The following is a 20,787-nucleotide window of genomic DNA, read 5'->3' on the forward strand; positions in this document are numbered from 1 at the left end:
GGCTCCGGAAATTCATCTCAGATATTGCCAACAACGTCCTATAGCATTTCAAAATGGGGCACAGCCTTTGGAAGCTCCCAAAGCAAGAGCTAGGATTACTAGTTTTCTTTCTTTCTTTTTTAACCAGTTTTCTAATGGCAGAGAACTTGACCTCTGATCTCAGCAAGTATGGCAATGATGTGAAGAAGCTGTAGTACACTTCACTTGAGCCAACTTAAATGTACTTGTTTGTCCTCTCGTCCCCACACTGACCTGTTTTCTTAATAAACTATTGTAACAGCAACAAAAATTACATAAAGCTCACAAAGACATCACAAAAGACAGAATACAAATCCAAATCAACATAAAAAAAATTCAACCTCAAAAATCCCAAGCATAATGAGCCACATTTTGCTTATCAGGTTCACAAAGATTTAAAAAGAAAATCACAGCAAAGGTGTGGAGAAAAAGTATTTTCATAAGTTGCTAGATGTTTCTATTTGGCAGTATCTATCAAAAGCTTAAAAATATACAGAATTTTTGACCCAGCAATTACAATTTTAGGAATTCATCATCTAAGTATACAAAAACATAAGTACATGATATGTTACGTACAAAGTGTCATTTATAACAGTAAACTGTTTGTAATATCCCAAACACCTAATAAGAGGAATCTGATTACTACAGTTATGGCTAGTTATATAATGGGATATACTGGAGTGATTAAAAGCACATCTATATTATTAACAGAGAAAACCAACTGTCTTTGGCAGCAATTAGGTATTAAGAATTTGCTAAAATTCCATTTCTGGGTATATGCCCAAAAGAACTGAAAGAAGAGATTTGAAAAAATATTTGCATATCCACATTTTTAGTAGCATTACTCACAGTAGCTAAGAGGTTAAAGCAACTCAAGTGTCCATCAATGGGTGAATGGATAAACATAATGCGGTATACACACACTGGAATATTAACCCTAAAAAGGAAGTAAATTCTGACACATGGTACAACATGGATGAACAATGTGGGTTCACCTATGTTGTATGAAATGATAAGCCAGTCACAAAAAGACAAATCTGTGTGATCTACTTATATGAGGTATCTAAAGCAGTCAATCATAGAAATAGAGTAGAATGGTAGTTGCTAGGGCCTAGAAAGAGGGGGATCTGGGGTAGTGTCCAACAGGTACAGACTTCCAGTGTTACAAGATGAAAAATTCTAGAGACTGACTGCATAACAATGTGAATATACTTAATCCTACTGAACTGTTCACTAAGGAGTAATTAAGATGGTGAATGGTATGTATTTCTTTTTTAAAAGATTTACTTATTTATTTTAGAGAGAGCCAGTGAGCGTGCATTGGGGGTTGGGCAGAGGGAAAGGGAGAGAGAAAATCTCAAACAGACTCCCCGCTGGGCACAGAGTCCAACTTGGGGCTCTATGTCATTACTTGAGATCACAACATGAGCTGAAATTAAAAGTCAGATGCTCAACCAACTAAGCCACCCAGGTACCCCAGTATGCACTTCTTTAAACATAATTTTTTAAAAACTTTCTTAACTAGGGGTCAGCCCCTCAGTGATTCAGTCAGGTAAGCATCCTGACTCTTGATTTTGGCTTAGGTCATGATCCTGTGATTAAGTCCCATGTGGGGCTCCATGCTCAGTGCGGAGGTGGCTTGAGAGTCTCTCTCTAACTCTGCCCCTCCCTCCCACTCCACTTTCCCTTTCTCTCTCAAATAAATACATAAATCTTTAACAACTTGTTAAACCCTAAGCTGTATGAAAATAATTTGTGGGCAAAAGAATCCACAAAAATGGATAATTTATGAGAATAAATAATTTGAATTTAACTTAAAAAGGATGTTTTATTTGATGTTAGATGACTTTAAAAAAATATACATGTGTTTCAAATTCAAATAGGATTCTCAAAAATAGGTAATGATCGAAGTATTCATTGAGAATTGCTTTTTATTAAAATTCTTTTTTAAAAAAGATTTTATTTATTTATTTACTTGGGAGAGAGAGGGAGGGAGGGAGGATGGTAGGGGAGGGGCAGAGGGAGAAGGAAAAAATCTCAAGCAAACTCCCCACTGAGTGGAGAGCCCGAAGTGGGGCTTGATCCCAGGACCCTGAGATCATGACCCTGAAGGCAGATTGATCCACTCAGGTGCCCCTAAAAATTCTTATTTAATTCACAATTTTAAGAGCAAAAAGTACATTAATCACAAGTTAGCCATCACACTCTGTAGAACCTCCAAAAATCATTGGGAATGGACTGACATCAGGCATTTTTAAAGCAAATTACTTAACACTAAAATATGCCTCTCTATTCATTCATAAGAATATAATTTTCTAACATCCATTACTAAAGTGATATCTCTTAATATTTCAACAGAAGTTAAGAGAAAAAACAAAGTATCTATGTATATAACTATGTACTTAAATTGTTTAAAGTAGATTAAATATAATGGGTAACTTGGCAAAAGAGAAAACAGACATGGATTATTTTCCCATTTTATATTATTAATAGTTAAATTATGCCTAGCAGTTGTTACATTCTGTAATAGTTGACACAAACAATCTGTTCATTTTAATTTTAGTTCAGTGATAGTATTTAGTATTTAGTTCAGTGACAGTATTTCTATTATGCAGTATTAATGGCAGTATGATGGAATAGAACTAAAAACTAGAGCCTAGTCTAAACTAAAAAATGCTAAATAAAATAATTTCAAAACATCAAACTCATGAATGAGTGGATTTGCAAAAAGTAAGGGAGGAAGTCATTAGAGGCCAGGAAAAAAAAATGGGAACAAGAGTCCAGTATGGTAAAGCTGAAGTATTTAGGGGTCTTTGAGGCATGTGTTGATCCAAGGTACGCCTACACCTTCTGTTTTATTTCTATGCATGTTAAAGAATAAAGTCCAAGAAGAACTGGGATTCAGACAGTAGATCCTCTTGCATAAAGCTAGGACCTACATGGGAGAAACCTCAAGGAGAAGGGATCAAGAAAAGAAAAACAAAACAGGAATAATAAAAGAAACAAGGCACTGCCAGGAAAGTTGTCTGGCCTGCCCCTACCTAACTCTGGAAGGGGTCGGGGGAAAGCCTCTTGAGAATTCCTATCTACTATCCAGGTTTTGGGTAAGTCTAGGGCCCAAACTCATGCTATCTGTATGGCCCAAAGAAACACAAAGGTGAGGGTCGGGGGTCGGGGGATGGGGTAACTGGGTGATGTAATGAGCACTGGGTATTATATAAGACTGATGAGTCACTGAATTCTACCTCTGAAATTGACAATACACTACATGTTAATTAATTAAATTTATATTTTTTAAAAATGAAGTTAGGCTCTATGCTGGGTGTGAAGCCTACTTAAAAAAATACTAATAAAGTAGACCTGTGTTGCCAGTGAACTCAGATGCTTGGTGAAAGAAAATGTAAATTATTCCTAGAGGAAGAAACCCTCAATCTTTAACCCATCAGATACTGAATTTATCTGATAAATAATATGAAATACATATATTTAATATGTTTATGGAAATTAAAGAAAGAATTAAGGAGTAAAACTGTTTTAGGGCCACTGAAAGTAAAATGTCAAAGGAAGGATTAACTGCAGACTAAACACAGGTAAAAAGAGAATTAGTAAGCTGGGAAACAGATATGGAGAAATCACCCAGAATGCATCAAAAAGACAAAAAGAGAGGTTGAGAGATATGGAAAATTGAGTGAAACAGATTAACAGGTTTAATTAAAGTATCAGGAGGAAAAATAGAAAAAAGGTAGATGGAAGCAATATTTAGAAAGATGGTTGAAATTTTTCCAAAAACTACTGAAATATATTAACCTTAGATTTCACAATGAATCATAAGAACAACAAATAAAAAAATACTCATCTAGATAAATTACAGTCAAAATACAGGTCATCAAAGGCAAAAAGAAAATCTTATATACAGCCAGAGTGAAAAGACAGATTTCTGGCCATGGAATGACAATTAGGGTGACTGTAATAAATCACCTCTCAACAGCTACACTGGAAACCAGAAGATGGTAGCATCTTACTCTCAAAGTGCTAAGAGAAGGAAAATAAAAAGCCAGTTTTAACCTAGTATTTAATATTTAATAAAATCATTGAAAAACACAGGCAAAGGGAAAACAGTTTCAGATGAACAAAATTTCATTGAAAATATCACCTCATTTGTGGAATGTCTAAGGACATACTTTAGGAAGAAGACTGAACCAAGAACTATTTAAGATACAAAATAGAATGTGAATTTTCAAGAAACGGCAATTGTGGTATTAAAAAGAAAACCACACGGGAACCTGGTGGCTCAGTTGCTTAAGCATCTGCCCAAAGTCCTAGGATCGAGTCCTGCATTGGGCTCTCTGCTCAGTGGGGAGTTTGCTTCTCTCGCTCCCTCTGTCCCTTCCCTACCTCCCAACCCCTACCCCACTTGTGCTCTCTTGCGCTCTCTAGGAAAAATAAATAAATACAACCTTTAAAAAAATAAAAAAAATTTTAAAAAGAAAAGAAAAAAACCACAGATCTAAAATGGAGTTACTTATAGTAGGCTATGTTACCAACCCCAGGACTTAGTACCTACTCTAATTACAGTTTCAACCTCCCCCAGAAAAGCAGTCTTAACTGGTCAGTCTGGAATTTCCTGGTCAGCACTGCTGAGGTAATCCTCCTAGTAAGACCCTTTGTCCCCACAGGAAGGTGACCTCACCCAAAATAATCCTTTCTTCAGTTTATAACTTCCTTGTCCTGCATTTAAAAACCTTTCCCTTTCTAGGGGCACCTGGGTGGCTTACTGAATTAGGGGTTTGACTTTAGCTCAGATCATGATTCCGGAGTTCTGGGATCAAGCCCCAAGTCGGGTTCCCTTCTCAGAGGAAGACTGCTTCTCCCTCTCCTCCCCAGTTGTGCTCTCTCTCACTACTGTCACTCTCTCTCTCAAATAAATAAATAAAATCTTCAAAAAACAAAACAAAAGAAAAGACTTTCCCTTCCTATAGACCTTTGGAGCACTCCTGTATTTGCTAGATGGGATACTGCCCAATACATGAATTAATATAGACAATTACATCTTTATAATTTACTTGGTTGAATTTGTTATCAATAGTTGTAAAGTTAAACAAAATCAGGTGTATAAAGTAAAAAATGTCCTATATCAAGGATTAACAAAATTCCGAATAACTATCAAATAAGCTGTGATGGGGGGTGACTGCTATTAAAGCATTTTACGATATTAATATGTATTTTTAAAGATTTTATTTATTTGACAGAGAGACACAGCAAGAGAGGGAATATAAGCAGGGGAAGTGGGAGAGGGAAAAGTAGGCTTCCCACTGAGCAGGGAACCCGATGCAGGGATCAATCCCAGGGCCCTGGGATCATGACCTGAGCTAAAGGGCAATGCCTAATGACTGAGCCACCCATGCGCCCCACAGTATTAATATTTTAAAGATTCTCACTGACATAAGACTCTTTATGTTAAAATCCCAAAATTTACCATTAAGAAAGGAAAACAGAGCTGATAACACTGAAAAAAAACTGCAATGAGAAAAAAAGCCATTTCAGTTATTTCAAAAAAAAGGCAAAAAAGGAAGAAAGGCCAGACAAATGGTCAAAATAAAAAAATTTTAAAATTCTTAGAATTAAATAATCAAAACACTAAGACTAAGACTTGTGGGATGTAGCCAACACAAGATCCAAATGCTCAAAGACTCAAATGTTAATATCTAGGGAGAGGGGTAAAAGGAAGATTTAAAATAATTAAGTCCAGGGGGTGCCTGGGTAGCTCAGTGGGTTAAGCCTCTGCCTTTGACCCAGGTCATGATCTTGAGGTCCCAGGATAGAGCCCCACATCAAGCTCTCTGCACACCAAGGAGCCTGTTTCCACCCCCCTGCCTGTCTCTGCCTACTTGTGATCACTGTCAGATTAAAAAAAAAAAAAAAAAAAAAAAAATCTTAAAAAAAAAAAAATTTAAGTCCAAAGGAAACAGTAGAAAGAGAAGAACAATAATGGAACTAGAAACTAAACAAAAAATGATGTATTTATTAAATCTTTATCTAAATATTCTTCATGAATATTAACAAGGGTAAAAGTTCTTTAAAAAGAGTAACATAATCAACACACTTCAGGTAAAAATAAGCAAGGAGAAAGGGCACAAATAAACAGCATTCAGAATAAAAAGGGAGACAAAACTACAGATAAAGCAGAGACTATGAAGAAAAGGAAATATTAAGACCTTAGGCAATAAGTTTAGAGTTTAAGGCAAATAGGCCGAAAGTTTTAGAAACTTGTTCCTAGAGAAAATATAAATGAACAAAAATTGATTCAAGAAAAAAAATTAAATAATTTGATCCAAGAAGAGACAGAGGAGCTTCTTCTAGGTTGGAGAGATACACTGAGGTGTTGTGTCCCAAGAGCAGCATGAAAACTCTGTAGCACCCTCCCCCACCCCCAGGGCATTTCCTACAAATCTCTTCCATTTGCCTGTTCCTGAGTTTTAGGTTTTTATAATAAACCAGTGATAGTAAAGAAAATGCTTTCCAGAGTTCTGTGAGTTCTTCTAAGCAAGTTACTGAGTCTGAGTGGTGGGTTGTGTAAACTTCTGAATGTGGAGTTTTCTAGGCAGCAATGAGGGTTGCCTGGACACCCCATTTGTAGCTAGTGCCTGAAGTGAAGACCAAACCCCTAAACCTGTGGAGTCTGGTGTTAACTCCAGGTAATCAGTATCACAATTGAACTGAATTGTTGTGTACTCAGTTGCTGTCAAACTGACTGGTGGTAGAAAAGAAAGCAGCTCTTGTTTAGTGTCAGGAAACACCTATCATTCAGTTTCAGAAAATGTAGGATTCACTAGAAAGGCCCAGATTCACAGAAATATGTGATTTGGGAAGAAAAATGATGGAAGTGTGGGGGATTAGAAAACTTTGATTCCTAGGTGGCCTGATGGTCACCAAAGTAATGGAACAGCAGCTGAGAGGTAAGTTATGGAAGTCAAGAGTTACCAATGGAATTTATAGATGAATCCGACTCCTGGGAAACTGGTTCATGAGATGCCTGAGGAAATGCAAACCAGTAAGAAAAAAAATGCAATATACAATCCCTTCATTACTGTTATCTATAACAAAAATAAAATTAAGAGAGTGCTGGGTCACACTTGACATTATACCAAGCTGAACTTCAGCTAAGTATCCTTAAGGCTGTCCCAAAAGGGAAAAATTATGTGAGGCCAACAAATAGCATTTCTAAGAGACTTTTGGTCACTCAAGTTTATACTGCAGAGTGGGGCAAAACCAAGAAGCTACTGCAACCAGGGGGTATAATGTGAAGGTGCTATCTCATTTTATAGATCAGTATCAACTTCTTAAAGAACCCTTTTTAAAATGGATTGAGAGAGTAATTCAGGAATGGTATCTTTGTTTTGAAACGCTGCAGGGTGGAAGAGCATGTTTGGGTTGATTTAAGACCCACAGCTAACTATGAGAGGATCACAGGTAGCTATCCATGATCCACACACATAGCAGGTTACTCCTGAAGGAACAGATAATCTGGTGGACTAGATAAAAGTTTTTGTAAAGTCTGTTTATCCTGAGGAAAGGGGACTGCCTGACTCCCTCTTAAATACCAAGTGGAACATCCTAGATAAAGCAGTTAATAGGCTTCATATGCAAGCTCTGTAGGATTGGCTTTACAGTAACTGGGATCCTCACCCACTGAATATACCCATTACCCAGGTCATGGTAAATTCTAGGGGCCCCTTCTGCATAAATACCTCATGTAACCTTACTGCCACAAAATCAGTCAGAGAAGCCTTCTCAAATTTGCAATCCTGAATGAATTTGCTCCTCATGAATCTTAAAGGTGCCAATAAAAGTATTAAATTAACAAGAATACATGGAGTGGCGGGGGGAGTCAAGGTACTTTTCCCAGCAGGGTGGAAATCTTGTAAGTTATTAAGAAATAGGGTGAATAAAGCAAATATTGATAGGAGTGAAACAAAGAGGAAAAGGAAAATGAGTGTCAAGTGACTCATTCTAGCAGGGTGTAAATCTTTAGATGGTTATTGAAAAATGGGATGAGTAATACAAACATTGATGGGGCTGAAACAAAGTTGTAATAATAATACTCTCTAAGGCTAGATAGACCAAAGGAACCCCTTGTTGGTACCCTTACATTAAAAGATGCCAAACAAGTTGGGTCTATTTACTCCTGTTTGGAGAAATTTCCCCAAATTTGGGAAAGGCAAAGATCATAATGAGAAACCAGACCTGCAATCATCTAGGGCAACAGTCAGGCAGAGTAATCAAGACAAAGATCGACAGGGGCACCTGGGTGGCTCAGTCAGTTCAGAGTCCGACTCTTGGCTGTGGCTAGGGTCATGATCTCAGGCGTCCTGGGATTAAGGCCTGTGGGGCTCCGTGCTCAGCCAGGGAGTCTGCTTGTAGCTGTTCTCTCTCTCTTCCTCTGCCCCTCCCCACTTGCACACAAGTGCTCACTATCACTAAAATAAATAAACAGATCTTTAAAAAAAAATCTAAAGATTGACAAAAGGGCCAAGTTCTCTTGGCTCACCCCCTTGTGGAAACCCAAAACCTAACGCACAAGAGTGGAGAAAATGGTCAGTGAGAAAAGAGAAGTTTCTGAAATCCTTTATAAAGGAGCCTCATGTACTGTGGTACCCAGACCCTTTAGTGAAGTCATAATGCGGGCTACAATTAGATTGAAAGAACATAAGAGTTTAAAGGTTGAAAGCATTAAAGTTTAAGTTTGGGTAAAAATTACAATAGGCTTTACCTCAAACTACATATTTAATGCAATCCCTATCAAAACACCACTAGCATTTTTTCAGAGAGATAGAATGAACAATCCTACAACTTTCATGGAGCCACAAAAGACTACAAATAGCCAAAGCAGTTCAGAAAAACAAAACTGGAGGCATCATGATTCCAGATTTTAAGCTGTATTACAAAGCTATAGTCATCAAGACAGCGTGGTGCTGGCAGAAAAAAAGACAAACAGATCAATGGAACAGAATAGAAAACCAAGCACTAATCTCCCAACACCATTTGTTGGAGAGACTGTCTTTTTTTCCACTAGATACTTTCTTATAGTAACATGCAGTAACACGCAGAAGTAACATGCAGAAGAATGCACAATTAGTAACATTTTAGTAAAATGCAGAAGAATGAAACTAACCACTTTCTTATACCATACACAAAAATAATTTCAAAATGGATTAAAGACCTAAATGTGAGATAGGAAATCATCAAAATTCTAGAGGAGAACACAGGCAGCAACCTCTGTGACCTTGGCCACATCAACTTTTTACTGGAGGCAAGGAAAATAAGCAAAGATGGAACTATTGGGACTTCCTCAAGATAAATAGCTTCTGCAGAGCAAAGGATGCCTATGGACTGGGAGAAGATATTTGCTAATGACATATCTGATAAAGGGTTAGTATCCAAAATCTATAAAGAACTTATCAAACTCAACAACCAAAAAACAATCAGTTTAAAAATGGGCAGAAGACACAACTAGACACCCTTCCAAAGAAGACATCCAGATGGCTAACAGACACATGACAAGATGCTCAACATCACTCATCTTCAGAGAAATACAAATTGAAACCACCATGTCACCTCACACCAGTCAGAATGGCTAAAATTAACAACACAAGACACAATAGGGGTTGGCGAGGATGCAGAGTAGGGGGAACCCTCTTGCACTGTTGGTGGGAATGCAAACTGATGCAACAACTGTGGAAAACAGTATGGAGGTTCCTCAAAAAAAGTTAAAAATAAAACTATCCTACAACCCAGAAATTGCTCTACTAGGTATTTACCCAAAGGATAAAAAAATACAAATCCGAATGAATACATATACCATGATGTTTACAGAAGCGTCATCAACAACAGCCAAACTATGGAGTGCTCTAATGCCCATAGACTAACAAATGGACAAAGAGGATGTGGTGTGTATACACACACACACACACACACACACACACCACGGAGTATTACTCAGCCATCAAGAAAGTGAAATTTGCCATTTGCAACAATGTGGATGGAGCTAAAGTATATTATGCTAAAGTGAAATAAGTCAGTCAGAACAGACAAATACCATATGATTTCACTCATATGTGGAATTTAATAAAGAAAACAGGTGAGTTTACCAGAAGTGGAGAAGGAAACAAACCATAAGAGACTCTTAACAATACAGAACATACTGAGGGTTGATAAAGGGAGGCAGCTGGGGCATGGGCTAGATGGGTCACGGGTATTAAAGAGGGCACTTGTGTGAGCACTGAGTGTTGTACATAAGTGATGAATCACTGAATTCTACTCTAGAATATGTAAATTACCTAAACTATAAATAAAAAATAAGTAAATAAATAGGCTTTACCTGAATGTTTTATGGCAATGGATATTTTGTATGACTGTATAACACTTCCCCTAGAAGTAAAACAGAAAGCACATAAATTGCCCTTCAAACAATATTAACTGGACATGCCACATGGGAATAAGACTGCCTGAGCCTACACAGTGTACAAAAGTAGCAGGAGTCCTGGTATGGACAAATTCCGCACCATAGCCCTATATGCACAGTGCAGACTGAGGCTATGGCAAAAATTGTGAGCACCTCCCAGTGACGAGTATTAGGATGCTGGAGTAGAGAACTTCTAGAGGCAATTACTAGCTTGCTTACTGGACATTAAACTGTTCTGATTAATGAAAGACATAAAATAAACTTGAAATACTCATGATGCCCTAGGTAATGTTGGAGAAACACTCTAACGGAGAAGGAACTGTTTAGATGAATTCCAAAATCAAATGGAGACTGTTGCCTCTTTTCCCACAGGACTGACTCTGAAATGTGTAAGAGGCTGCTAGATTCTATTGTCACTTGTAGAATCCTGAAATCTACCTGTACTGTAGCTGAATCTAAGCAGGAACCTAAGGTGTGTCCTTCCAAAGGTAGAAGCATCTGAGTTGAAATAAAAAGGAGGACTAGTGGCTGAGGATAAAGGAAAGAATAAATGAGTTATGCAGTAAGGGAAATACAATATACATTGACACCTCACAAGAGGCTTAAGGTAAGAGATAATATTGTCTCTTACCTCAATTATACCAGATGCCTTCAAAGGTGAAACCATGTATTGCTTAGACCACTACTGCTTTTGGAACCTGACAAGACCAAATGGAAGTCTGCAAACCTGAGTGACCTTAGCCTAGGAAACATTTTCATTCAATAAGAATGATGGACTGAATTGTTAATGACTGAATGGGACTAGTAATGTAACAGCATCTTTTAACTACCAGGGTTCTTTTGCTATATGGGATCCACGGTCAAATACCAGGGGGTAGCCTGTGGTATAGTAAAACACCATAGGTGACAACAATGATGATGGTGATGATGAAGGAGGAGGAGGAAGAGGAGAAAAGGTAGAAGGTGGGGGGCAGGAATGGAGGGAGAGATAAAAAACCTACATAAACTATTAAAGAGACTGATCTGGTACCTTACATCTTCCCAACAAGACCTAACAGTTTACAGACAAGTTCTCTTAAACAGTCATGGAACATATATTTACAACCTTAAAAGAAGTTATCTCTATCTCCCAGAAAAAAAACAGAACATTTTCCAACTCAATGTATAAAGCTAGAATAGCCTTAATACTAAAACCAGAAAAGATAGTACAAGAAATGAACATTATAAGCTAATAAATAAAACACATAGATGCAGGGGCACCTGGGTGGCTCAGTGGGTTAAGCCTCTGCCTTCGGCTCAGGTCATAATCCCAGGGTCCTGGGACCGAGCCCCACATTGGGCTCTCTGCTCAGTGGGGAGCCTGCTTCCCCCCTCCTCTGCCTGCCTCTCTGCCTACTTGTGATCTCTGTCTGTCAAATAAATAAATAAAATCTTTTTAAAAACCACACACACATAGATGAAAAAAAATTCTAATAGAAGTACTAGCCAACCAAATCAAGTCATATTTAAAAAATAATAATGCATCATAACCAAGTAAGGTTTATCTCAGGAATACAGGGATGGATTTTCACCTTAGGTGATCAAAAGAAGAAAAACACGATCATCTTATTTGATGTAGAAAGAGCATCCAATAAAATACAATAGGAATTCATGATTTTTAAAAACTTGAACAAACTAGGAATAAAAGTTACTTCTTTGGGCCACCTGGGTAGTGGTACAGTGGGATAAGCCTCTGTCTTCGGCTCAGGTCATGATCTCAGGGTCCTGGGATTGAGCCCTACACTGCCTACTTGTGATCTCTCTCTGTCAAATAAATAATTTTTTTTTTTAAATCTTTTTTTTTTTTTAGATTTTATTTATTTATTTGACAGATGGAGACCACAAGTAGGCAGAGAGGCAGACAGAGAGAGAGGGGGAAGCAGGCTCCCCACTGAGCAGAGAGCCTGATGTGGGACTTGATCCCAGGACCCTGAGATCATGACCTGAGCCGAAAGCAATGGCTTAACCTACTGAGCCACCCAGGCACCCTAAAAAAAAGTCTTTAAAAACAAAAAATGGAACTTCTTAAACCTAGTATAAGGTACAACAGTAAAACATTAAGTGTTCTCTTCAGTGGCACCTAGGTTGGTTACACATCCACCTCTTGGTTTCTGCTCAGGTCATAGTCTCTGGGTTGTGAGACTGAGGCCAACCCCTAACCTCGTGCTTGTGCTGGACGTGGAGCCTGCTTGAGGTTCTTCTTCCCCTCTTCCTCTGCCCCTCCCGCCATGCACTCTCTCTTAATAAACAAAATATAAACAAACAAACAAACAAAAAAATGTGTTCTTTTTAAAATCAGGAAAAAGACAAGGATGCCTGCTACTATAAATTCTATTCTATATTGTACTGGAGAGCCTAGTATAGTAAGGCAAGAAAAAGAAATAAAAGGTGAGAAATATTGGAATAGAAGAAACAAAACTGTCATTATTTGTAATTACTACTGTAAAACTTTACTGAGAGACATTAAACAAGACCCTTAGAACAGAGAGATACAGCATTTTCATGGAAGGGAAAAGTCAATATTTTAAATATGTCATTGTCCTCATATTAGATTTGACTCAACTCTAATAAAAAGAAGGTAGTGGTTATTATCTGTAGCACAGCATTATCTAGGTTATAAAGTTCTAATGATGGTATGGCTTTGAAGGATTAATGATTCTGAAGGCTCTCTTTCAGCTAAGTGCTAAAATGATGTCATTATTTTGTATTGTAATATACATATAGACACGTGAAAAATGTATATTTAATAAAATAGTCTATTTCTTGGGTAAAAAAATAAGGTAATGAGGGAACCATCCTACCAGATGCCAAGACTTACTTTTAAAGCTACAGTAATTTAGTAGAGGGACAAAAAGACTGGCAGAATAAACTGAAGTACACCAGAAATATACCCTCACATACAGGAACTTCTACATGACATTAATGGTATTCCTGCTCAGAAGAAGAAAAAAGAGGTCTAAACAATGACTAGGATAACTAGTTGGAGATATTTCTAAAATATTAAATTTGATCTCTTCCCTACAACAAGGAAAAATCGATTAAAAAATCAATTTCTTATGACTAAGGCCATAAATGCTAAATATAACTTTAAAACATTAAGAAAAAAATGTCTATTTTTATGATCTCTGAATAGAGAATTTCTGAAACAGAAAGTTAAGTTGTAAGTTAAAAGACCAATAAATTCAAATTCATGAAAGTGATCTTTTCTGATTTGGGGTCCTGGAAAAGAGCCTTTACCTCCTGGGTGCATTCTCTACTTAAAATTTCTAACTAGTTACCACCACAAAGTGAGTGTGATATACACACTCTCTAAATAGCAGATTGAATCTGTTTAAATGGGCTATGGACCAGAATTTCAAATCAGTCTAGAAGGACAGTTTTAATCACTAAAACCCTTCTATTCTGATTCACTTTAGGTTTTCACGGTAATTGTTTAGCACTTACAATGTTTTTAAATTTTATGGCATAGCTGCATTAGTGAATAAGAACAGGAGTACTGGGTGTTATTAAAACCCCCTTAACACGGTAAGAATGAAGGAGGGCACCAGATACAAATCAACATAATGACTCTTATTTTATTCATTTAAATGAAACTTTTTTCTCTAATGGGAAAGACATTGCCAGTATTAAAATCTGCATTTATACAGAGCTTTCATTTTATACTCTATAGATATTTAACATGATCCCTTTGTAACAGATTGGTAGAGTGAGTTAATAATTTAAAAAGAAATATTGAGACAGATAAGGAAAGGTGAAGTGCAGAGCCCAATACAGTTAACATGGCGATTAAATGCTCTGTAGAAAGACAGATCCAAGCCCCATTCTTAACTCTACAACACTACCTAATGTGATCTCAGGAAGGTTATTTGGCTTCCCTGAGCCTCAACTTCCCTTAAATAAAATACAGATAAGAGCAATAACTCATTGTTGAAGAGAGAAGCATAGCCAATTTGTAACAGTGATTTCAGTGAATGGTTATAAAATTACCATATGAAGCTTTCTTTTGTAGGACACTTAAAATGTGTGTGTGTGTGCACGCGTGCGCACAGAAAGAGAGAGAGAGTCCTATAACTTCAGGATTCACCATTGTTCTCGGGATAAAACCAAATTACCAAAAAATCCCACAAAAAAAACACAAAAAACACCTTATTTAGTACAAAAACATGTTCATGCTTCTTCATTTGAAAGTGAATTAAACTGGCAGATATTAATCAACTATAACTTTTCAACAGCTTCCATGAACTGCCTGGGATAAGCTAATCAAAAGCAGAAAGATGAGAGCTCAGGACAGACCATACGCAGTGAGACATATAGTGCTTTTCAAAAGAGAAAGTGTGACAATGAAAGGGTTTTTTGCTAAGAAAAAAAAAAGCCCTAACATGCATATAAAAGAACATTTATTAGGCTCTCAACCCTGTAACAGATGCCTTATTTAATCTAACAAAGCTATACTTTAAATGCAGTAATATGGTGGACCCATGCAACTTAAAATATACATAATATTTTATTTATTTATTTGACAGAGAGATAGAGAGCACAAGTAGGCAGAGCAGCAGGCAGAGGTAGAGGGAGAAGCAGGCTGTCCACTGAGCAGGAAGCCCGATGTGGGACTCGATCCCAGGACCCTGGGATCATGACCTGAGCCAAAGGCAGCTGCTCAACCAAGTGAGCCACCCAGGCGCCCCCTAAAATATACATAATTTATAGAGGATTGTGTAGGACTAATAAAATGAATAATAATTACAATAAATCAGCTATCATTTAGTGCCAATTATACCCAAAGTAGGCTATAGTTTTCTTAGTTAACCTTCACAATAAATCAGTGAGAGAGAAGGAAAAAATCCTGTTATCCCCATAAAGATGAATTAACTGACACTGAGGAAGACCATATAACTTGGCTATGGTTACAGTTAGTAATGTGACAGAGATCTGAATCTAGGATTGTTATGACTTAAAAACCGATATTCCTTCTGGTCCAAACTGCTTCTCTAGGCAGAGCTAAAACTGAACCAAATGACCTTGAAGATCCTTTGTTAATCTAGGACTGAAATTATTTTTTCTCACAGGTTAATACACCTGAGGGTATCTAGTTCCACACCCTGTCCCCTTCCAGCAACTCTCTAACCCCCTACCCCATACGCTGTTTTCAGGGAAAAAAGCAAGAAAGAAAGAAACAGGAAGAGAGAATTACTAAGTCACACGTTTTAGATACAAACGAGTGACCTGCAGGTAATGATAAACCCTAAGAGAGTAAGAGCAAGAGGAAAAGAGAATTTCGACTGGTCATTAGAGAACTTCCTGACAACAAAAATAGAGACATCACAACACATTATCAAAGAACATTTCGTAGGATAAACTGAAGAAAATACAACCTCGTGAAGGGCTGTCAACACACAAATAGTGTCAACATACACACAAGATGGGGAAGTACAAATATAGCCTACTTGGCTCAGACTCACTTCTAATTTAAAACAGAAAAGAAAAAAAGGGAAGTGGTAAAATAAGCTTGATGGCAGCCATCAGGAGACTGCACTACAATTCTGCTAGCCTAAATACAAGTTAGCAAAAAGCTAACCCAAATATTTGTGCCACATTTTTCAAAGAACCTATCGATGTGCAGCAACCATTTTATATTTTCCTTCAACTCGCTATCCGTCAAGACAGAGCATCTCTATTTTCTCTGCAAAATCATGTTCAGGTTGGAGCCAGTGCTCTAAGTTTAAGCTCAACATTAGCCATCATAAATGCTTTCATCAAATAAAACCCAAATTCTGTTAAGTTTCTTAAGTATGTGCTGGGAGAACGTTGAATGAGAAACATCACAAAGATAACTTCCTTTTGGGAATAAAAGCAAAATAAAACAAAAACACCCCACATAACTCTACTAGAACTGTTAGACTCAAGAGAGCCACAACTAGTGATATCTCCCACAGGCAAAGGTCCAAAATTGATTGCCTTAGGAAGCTTCAGAGTCAACAATTTCATTTATGCCTTTCCAATGTCAACTGAGTTTTGATGGGAACCTTTACTCATCTGCAAAAAATAAGACAGCTACATGTTCTTGGTACTAACATCATTCTCTCACTTCCATTATGAAAACAAGTATGTTTCTTTTATTATGATTATGTACTACCTGGAAAAAAGGGCCTATTTTCATTAAAAAATAAATACACTCAAGTCAGCCAGATTCAGGCTTTTGTATACTTTTCCTGTTTTTCTTCATAGCCACGGACACCTCAAAGAGAAGTAATATCTTAGCCTCTGGTCCCACCTAAAACAGGTGTTCCTTTTATACAAAACAGAAGACCTCTGACCATTAATTATTTGGTTCTAGTAATATATCCCATGGAAATGCAATAGTTGGGATTCATGTGCACTTTTCTGGGGGAGACTTAACATCCAGGGAGGACCTACCTTGTGAGTAGAGAAGGATCTGCATCTCTAAAAGAACACAGGTAAACACCTGCACCAGGTTCTCCAATCCCAGAAGCTCGAAGGCCTCTCGAAGAGGGTAATCAGAAAGGGGGAGTTCACTGGGCCCAGGTCTCTGGCAGATGACGGGTTCATAAACACCATAAAATTTCAGTGATCTCCCTGGAGGTGGAAGGGGTACCTCGTAGAGAATGTTATGGATGTAGCTCTCAAGTGGCAAGGGTGGCGGCTGCTGGGAGGTTACTGCTTTATAAAGCTGGATGAGGAACTTCTTGCAGGCCTGCATGAAAGGCAGTGGTGTGATCAAGCATATACTTTTTGAAACATACAGCGTGTCTCTGCTGATGTCATAGGAGTTGTACCGCTGGAGTTTCAAAAGGGAGGTGGTGTCTCCCTCATCAATACTGCTGGCCAGCGAATCCATGCTGCAGGAGGACGAAGCGTACACACTGCTGTAATGCTCGGCATTGTGCATCTGGTAGAGCGTCTGCATGGCTGTGCAGATCTGCTTACTGGTAACTTCTTCGTAAAAAGTCAGAACAAAACCATAGGTACGAGAGCCATCTTCCCGGGTAATTATAAATGAGTGGAACTGAGGGTCTTTATTGTCAGTCTGAGTTCTGAAAGATAGCCCTTTAGGCATGCACAACTGTGGAGGAAAGGGGGAAAAGGATCAGAATGCAGTACACAAGTAACTTCAAACTAGAAAAAAATGTTTGTTGTTTTTAACACAACAGGTCTCCAAAGGACACAGAGGTTTTATCCATATTTAATATTATTAGCAGCAGCCTTAAGTTAGAAATACAATTTAAGTTCCTCATTGACACACTGATAAAACTATTTTTTAAAAGAAATATATACAAGGAGAACCATCTTTACTGTGTATTACATTCAGGAGGTCTGACTAAGAATGGAAAGATCTTTAACTTGTTCCCAGTAAACCTCTTACTCAAGCCTCTGACCTTCAGCACCGCATGTGACTTCCCTGAGCCTGACTTTATCAATGACTTGAAGGCAAAATATTCCAAGACACTTTACAAATACTTAAATATAAGTACCATTTTTTGAGCAACGATGTTAATATTTCAGAGAAATGTGGAAGTACACGAAGGCTCATTTGATAAATTGAAAAAAAGAAGAATAAAAACAAGAGTATCATTTTCACTTTTTTTTTTTTTTTTTGAAGATTTTATTTATTTGTCGGAGAGGGAGAGAAAGCGAGAGAGAAACAAGCGGGGGGAGTGGGAAGAGGAAGAAATAGGCTTCCCACCAAGCAGAGAGCCTGATGCAGGGCTTGATCCCAGGACGGAGCTGAACGCAGATGCTTAACAACTGAGCCACCCAAGTGCCCCTCATTTTCACTATTTTGAACAATATGAAACTTGATCTTAGAAAGAGAAACTTTAAAAATGGAATGATTTTTGGATTTACTGAAGAAGAAGAGTATAAACAAAGACATTTTAGGTTGGTTCCAGTAGGTATTATGCTTTAGGTCTTGGTAATGACCTAGGATTCAGTCAAACTTGGGAACAAAAACCTGAGGAGCTGAAGATGCCGTCTTTAAGATTCTTAAGATGCAATTTGAATTCATTTTTTAAAACATTTAAAATAAAAGAAATTTTAAAAATTATAGAAAATCTGAAATATCCTAAAGGAAAAAAACTTGTAATTTAACTATACTAACATAATGATCATTATTAATTTTTATAGTTCTATTTTTGTACTGTAATATGCTTTCTGCATAGAAATAATTTTACCACAGTTATTACATTTTTCTTGTTCAGACTTAACAATGAATCTGATGTGAAATTTAGTTGTTCTCCCCATGTTACTAAGAAAATGAAATTCATCTTAAAGTCACATGTCCATCATTCAAACTGTCAACAAACACTTATTAAGTGTCTTTATGAGCCAGACCTTATGATGGTGGTACAGGTTAGAAAGACAGACATACATGTTCCTGCTCCTATGGAGCTTCCAGTCCAGTAAGGACAGCAGAGGACTAAAAAAATAATGAACTGTAAATAAAGGATGGGAAGTGCTATGATAGCGTAAATGCAGAATGCCATGGGAAAAACATCACAGGATGACATCACTTAAAAAAGAAGGAGCTACCAGAAAAAAATAAAAGTCTAAGTGGAAACCTGAAGATGAGTATAGGTGTTAGTGAGATGATGAGAAGGCAGAGAGTCTGACACATGTGCAGAAGCCCACAAGACAGAACATGAAGGTCTGAGGAAGTGACACATGTTTTCTGAGGGTGGGAACAGAATGCAAGATGAGGGGAGGTTATCCTACACTGTTGGTAGGGATGCAAGCTGGTGCAGCCACTCTGGAAAACAGTACGGACGTTCTTCAGAAAGTTGAAAATAGAGCTACCCTATGACCCAACAATTGCACTACTGGGAATTTATGCCAAAGATACAAACATAGTGATCCAAAGGGGCACACACACCCCAATGTTTAAAGACCATGGATGGCTCACTGAAAGTGCCTACACCCAGGACTGGAAAACTTGTTTTATAAAAAGCCAGCTAATAAATATTTTAGTCTCTGCAGGCCTTAAAATGTTAGTCACAGCTACACAGCACTACCACTGTAGTGTAAAAGCAGCCACTGACAATACATAAAAGAATGGGTATGACTTTGTTCCAACAAAACTTTATTTATAAATAGGTAGCCAGTTGGATTTGGCCTAAGGGCTAGTTTGCCCACTCCTGGTCTAGTCAAGTAAAATGTAATGAAGGTAACAAGTATGAGTGACTTTTCAGGCTATAAAGGCAATACAACTTCCATCTCTCTCTCTCTCTGGTCACAGACACTAGGAGCTCTGAGCCAACATGTAAGAAATGTAACTAACCTGAAGCTACCAAGCTAGAGACTACATGGTCTCTAGATCACACAGAGACAGGATTCCCTAATGATGTTCCCAGCCCTGGAGATATATTATGAGTGAGTGAACCTTCAGATGACTCCAGTCTTTACCCTTTGAGCCACTCTTAACTGATACTCAGTAGAGCAGAGGGGTTACGTTGCTAAACCCTACCCAAATTGCAGATTTGTAAGCTAAGTTAATAGTTTTGTTGTTTTAAATCAAGAGTCAACAAACTTGGAACACCTGGGTGACTCAGTTAAGTGGCTGCCTTCGGCTCAGGTCATGACCCCAGCGTCCTGGGATCAAGGTCCTTGATCAAGGTCCCAGGACGCTGGGATCAAGTCCTCAGATCGGGCTCCTTGCTCAGCAGGGAGCTTGGTTCTCCCTCTACCTGCCTGTGCAGTCTCTCTCTCTCTCTCTCTCTCTCTCTCAAATAAATAAATAAAATATTTTTTTAAAAAAGAAAGAGTCAAAAAACTTTAGGGCTTAGGTCAAATCCAATCTGCCACCTGTTTTTGTAAATAAAATTTTATTGGAACACAATAGTGCTCATCCATTTAAGGACTGTCCATGTCTATTTTTGCACTACAGCCCCAGAGATGAATGAGTAACTGACAGAAATGGTATGGCCTAAAAAATGCCTCAACTATTTATTACCTGGCCTTTTTTTTTTAAAGATTTTATTTTTATTTATTTGACAGAGAGATCACAAGTAGGCAGAGAGGCAGGCGGGGTGGGGGTCGCGAGGTGGGGGGGAGAGAAGCAGACTCCCTGTGAGCAGAGAGCCCAATGCAGGGCTCCATTCCATAACCTGAGCCGAAGGCAGAGGCTTACACCACTGAGCCACCCAGGCATCTTATTACCTGGCCTTTTATTTAAAAAAAAAAAAAAAAAAAAAATTGCTAACCCACAGCCCATGTTTTAAGCCTCTTAAATAGTACATACTAGGGTGGTCTGCTAT

The 20,787-nt window shown here is 37.9% G+C and overlaps 1 protein-coding gene across 4 annotated transcripts in view; it reads right to left on the reverse strand.

Moving 5' to 3' along the window:
- Positions 1-20,787, reverse strand: part of DENND5B (DENN domain containing 5B) — a 200,935-nt gene that overhangs the window by 84,510 nt on the left and 95,638 nt on the right. For all 4 annotated transcript variants that reach the window (XM_045072862.1, XM_045072863.1, XM_004755712.3 and 1 more), the window contains one exon: positions 16,934-17,600. In XM_045072862.1, coding sequence (XP_044928797.1) covers positions 16,934-17,600 — 667 coding nt within the window. The remainder of the gene's footprint in view (positions 1-16,933; positions 17,601-20,787) is intronic.

The sequence above is a fragment of the Mustela putorius genome, unplaced genomic scaffold (assembly GCF_011764305.1).
Source record: "Mustela putorius furo isolate JIRA1106 unplaced genomic scaffold, ASM1176430v1.1 tig00537227_pilon_pilon_pilon, whole genome shotgun sequence".
Classification (NCBI taxonomy): domain Eukaryota; kingdom Metazoa; phylum Chordata; class Mammalia; order Carnivora; family Mustelidae; genus Mustela; species Mustela putorius.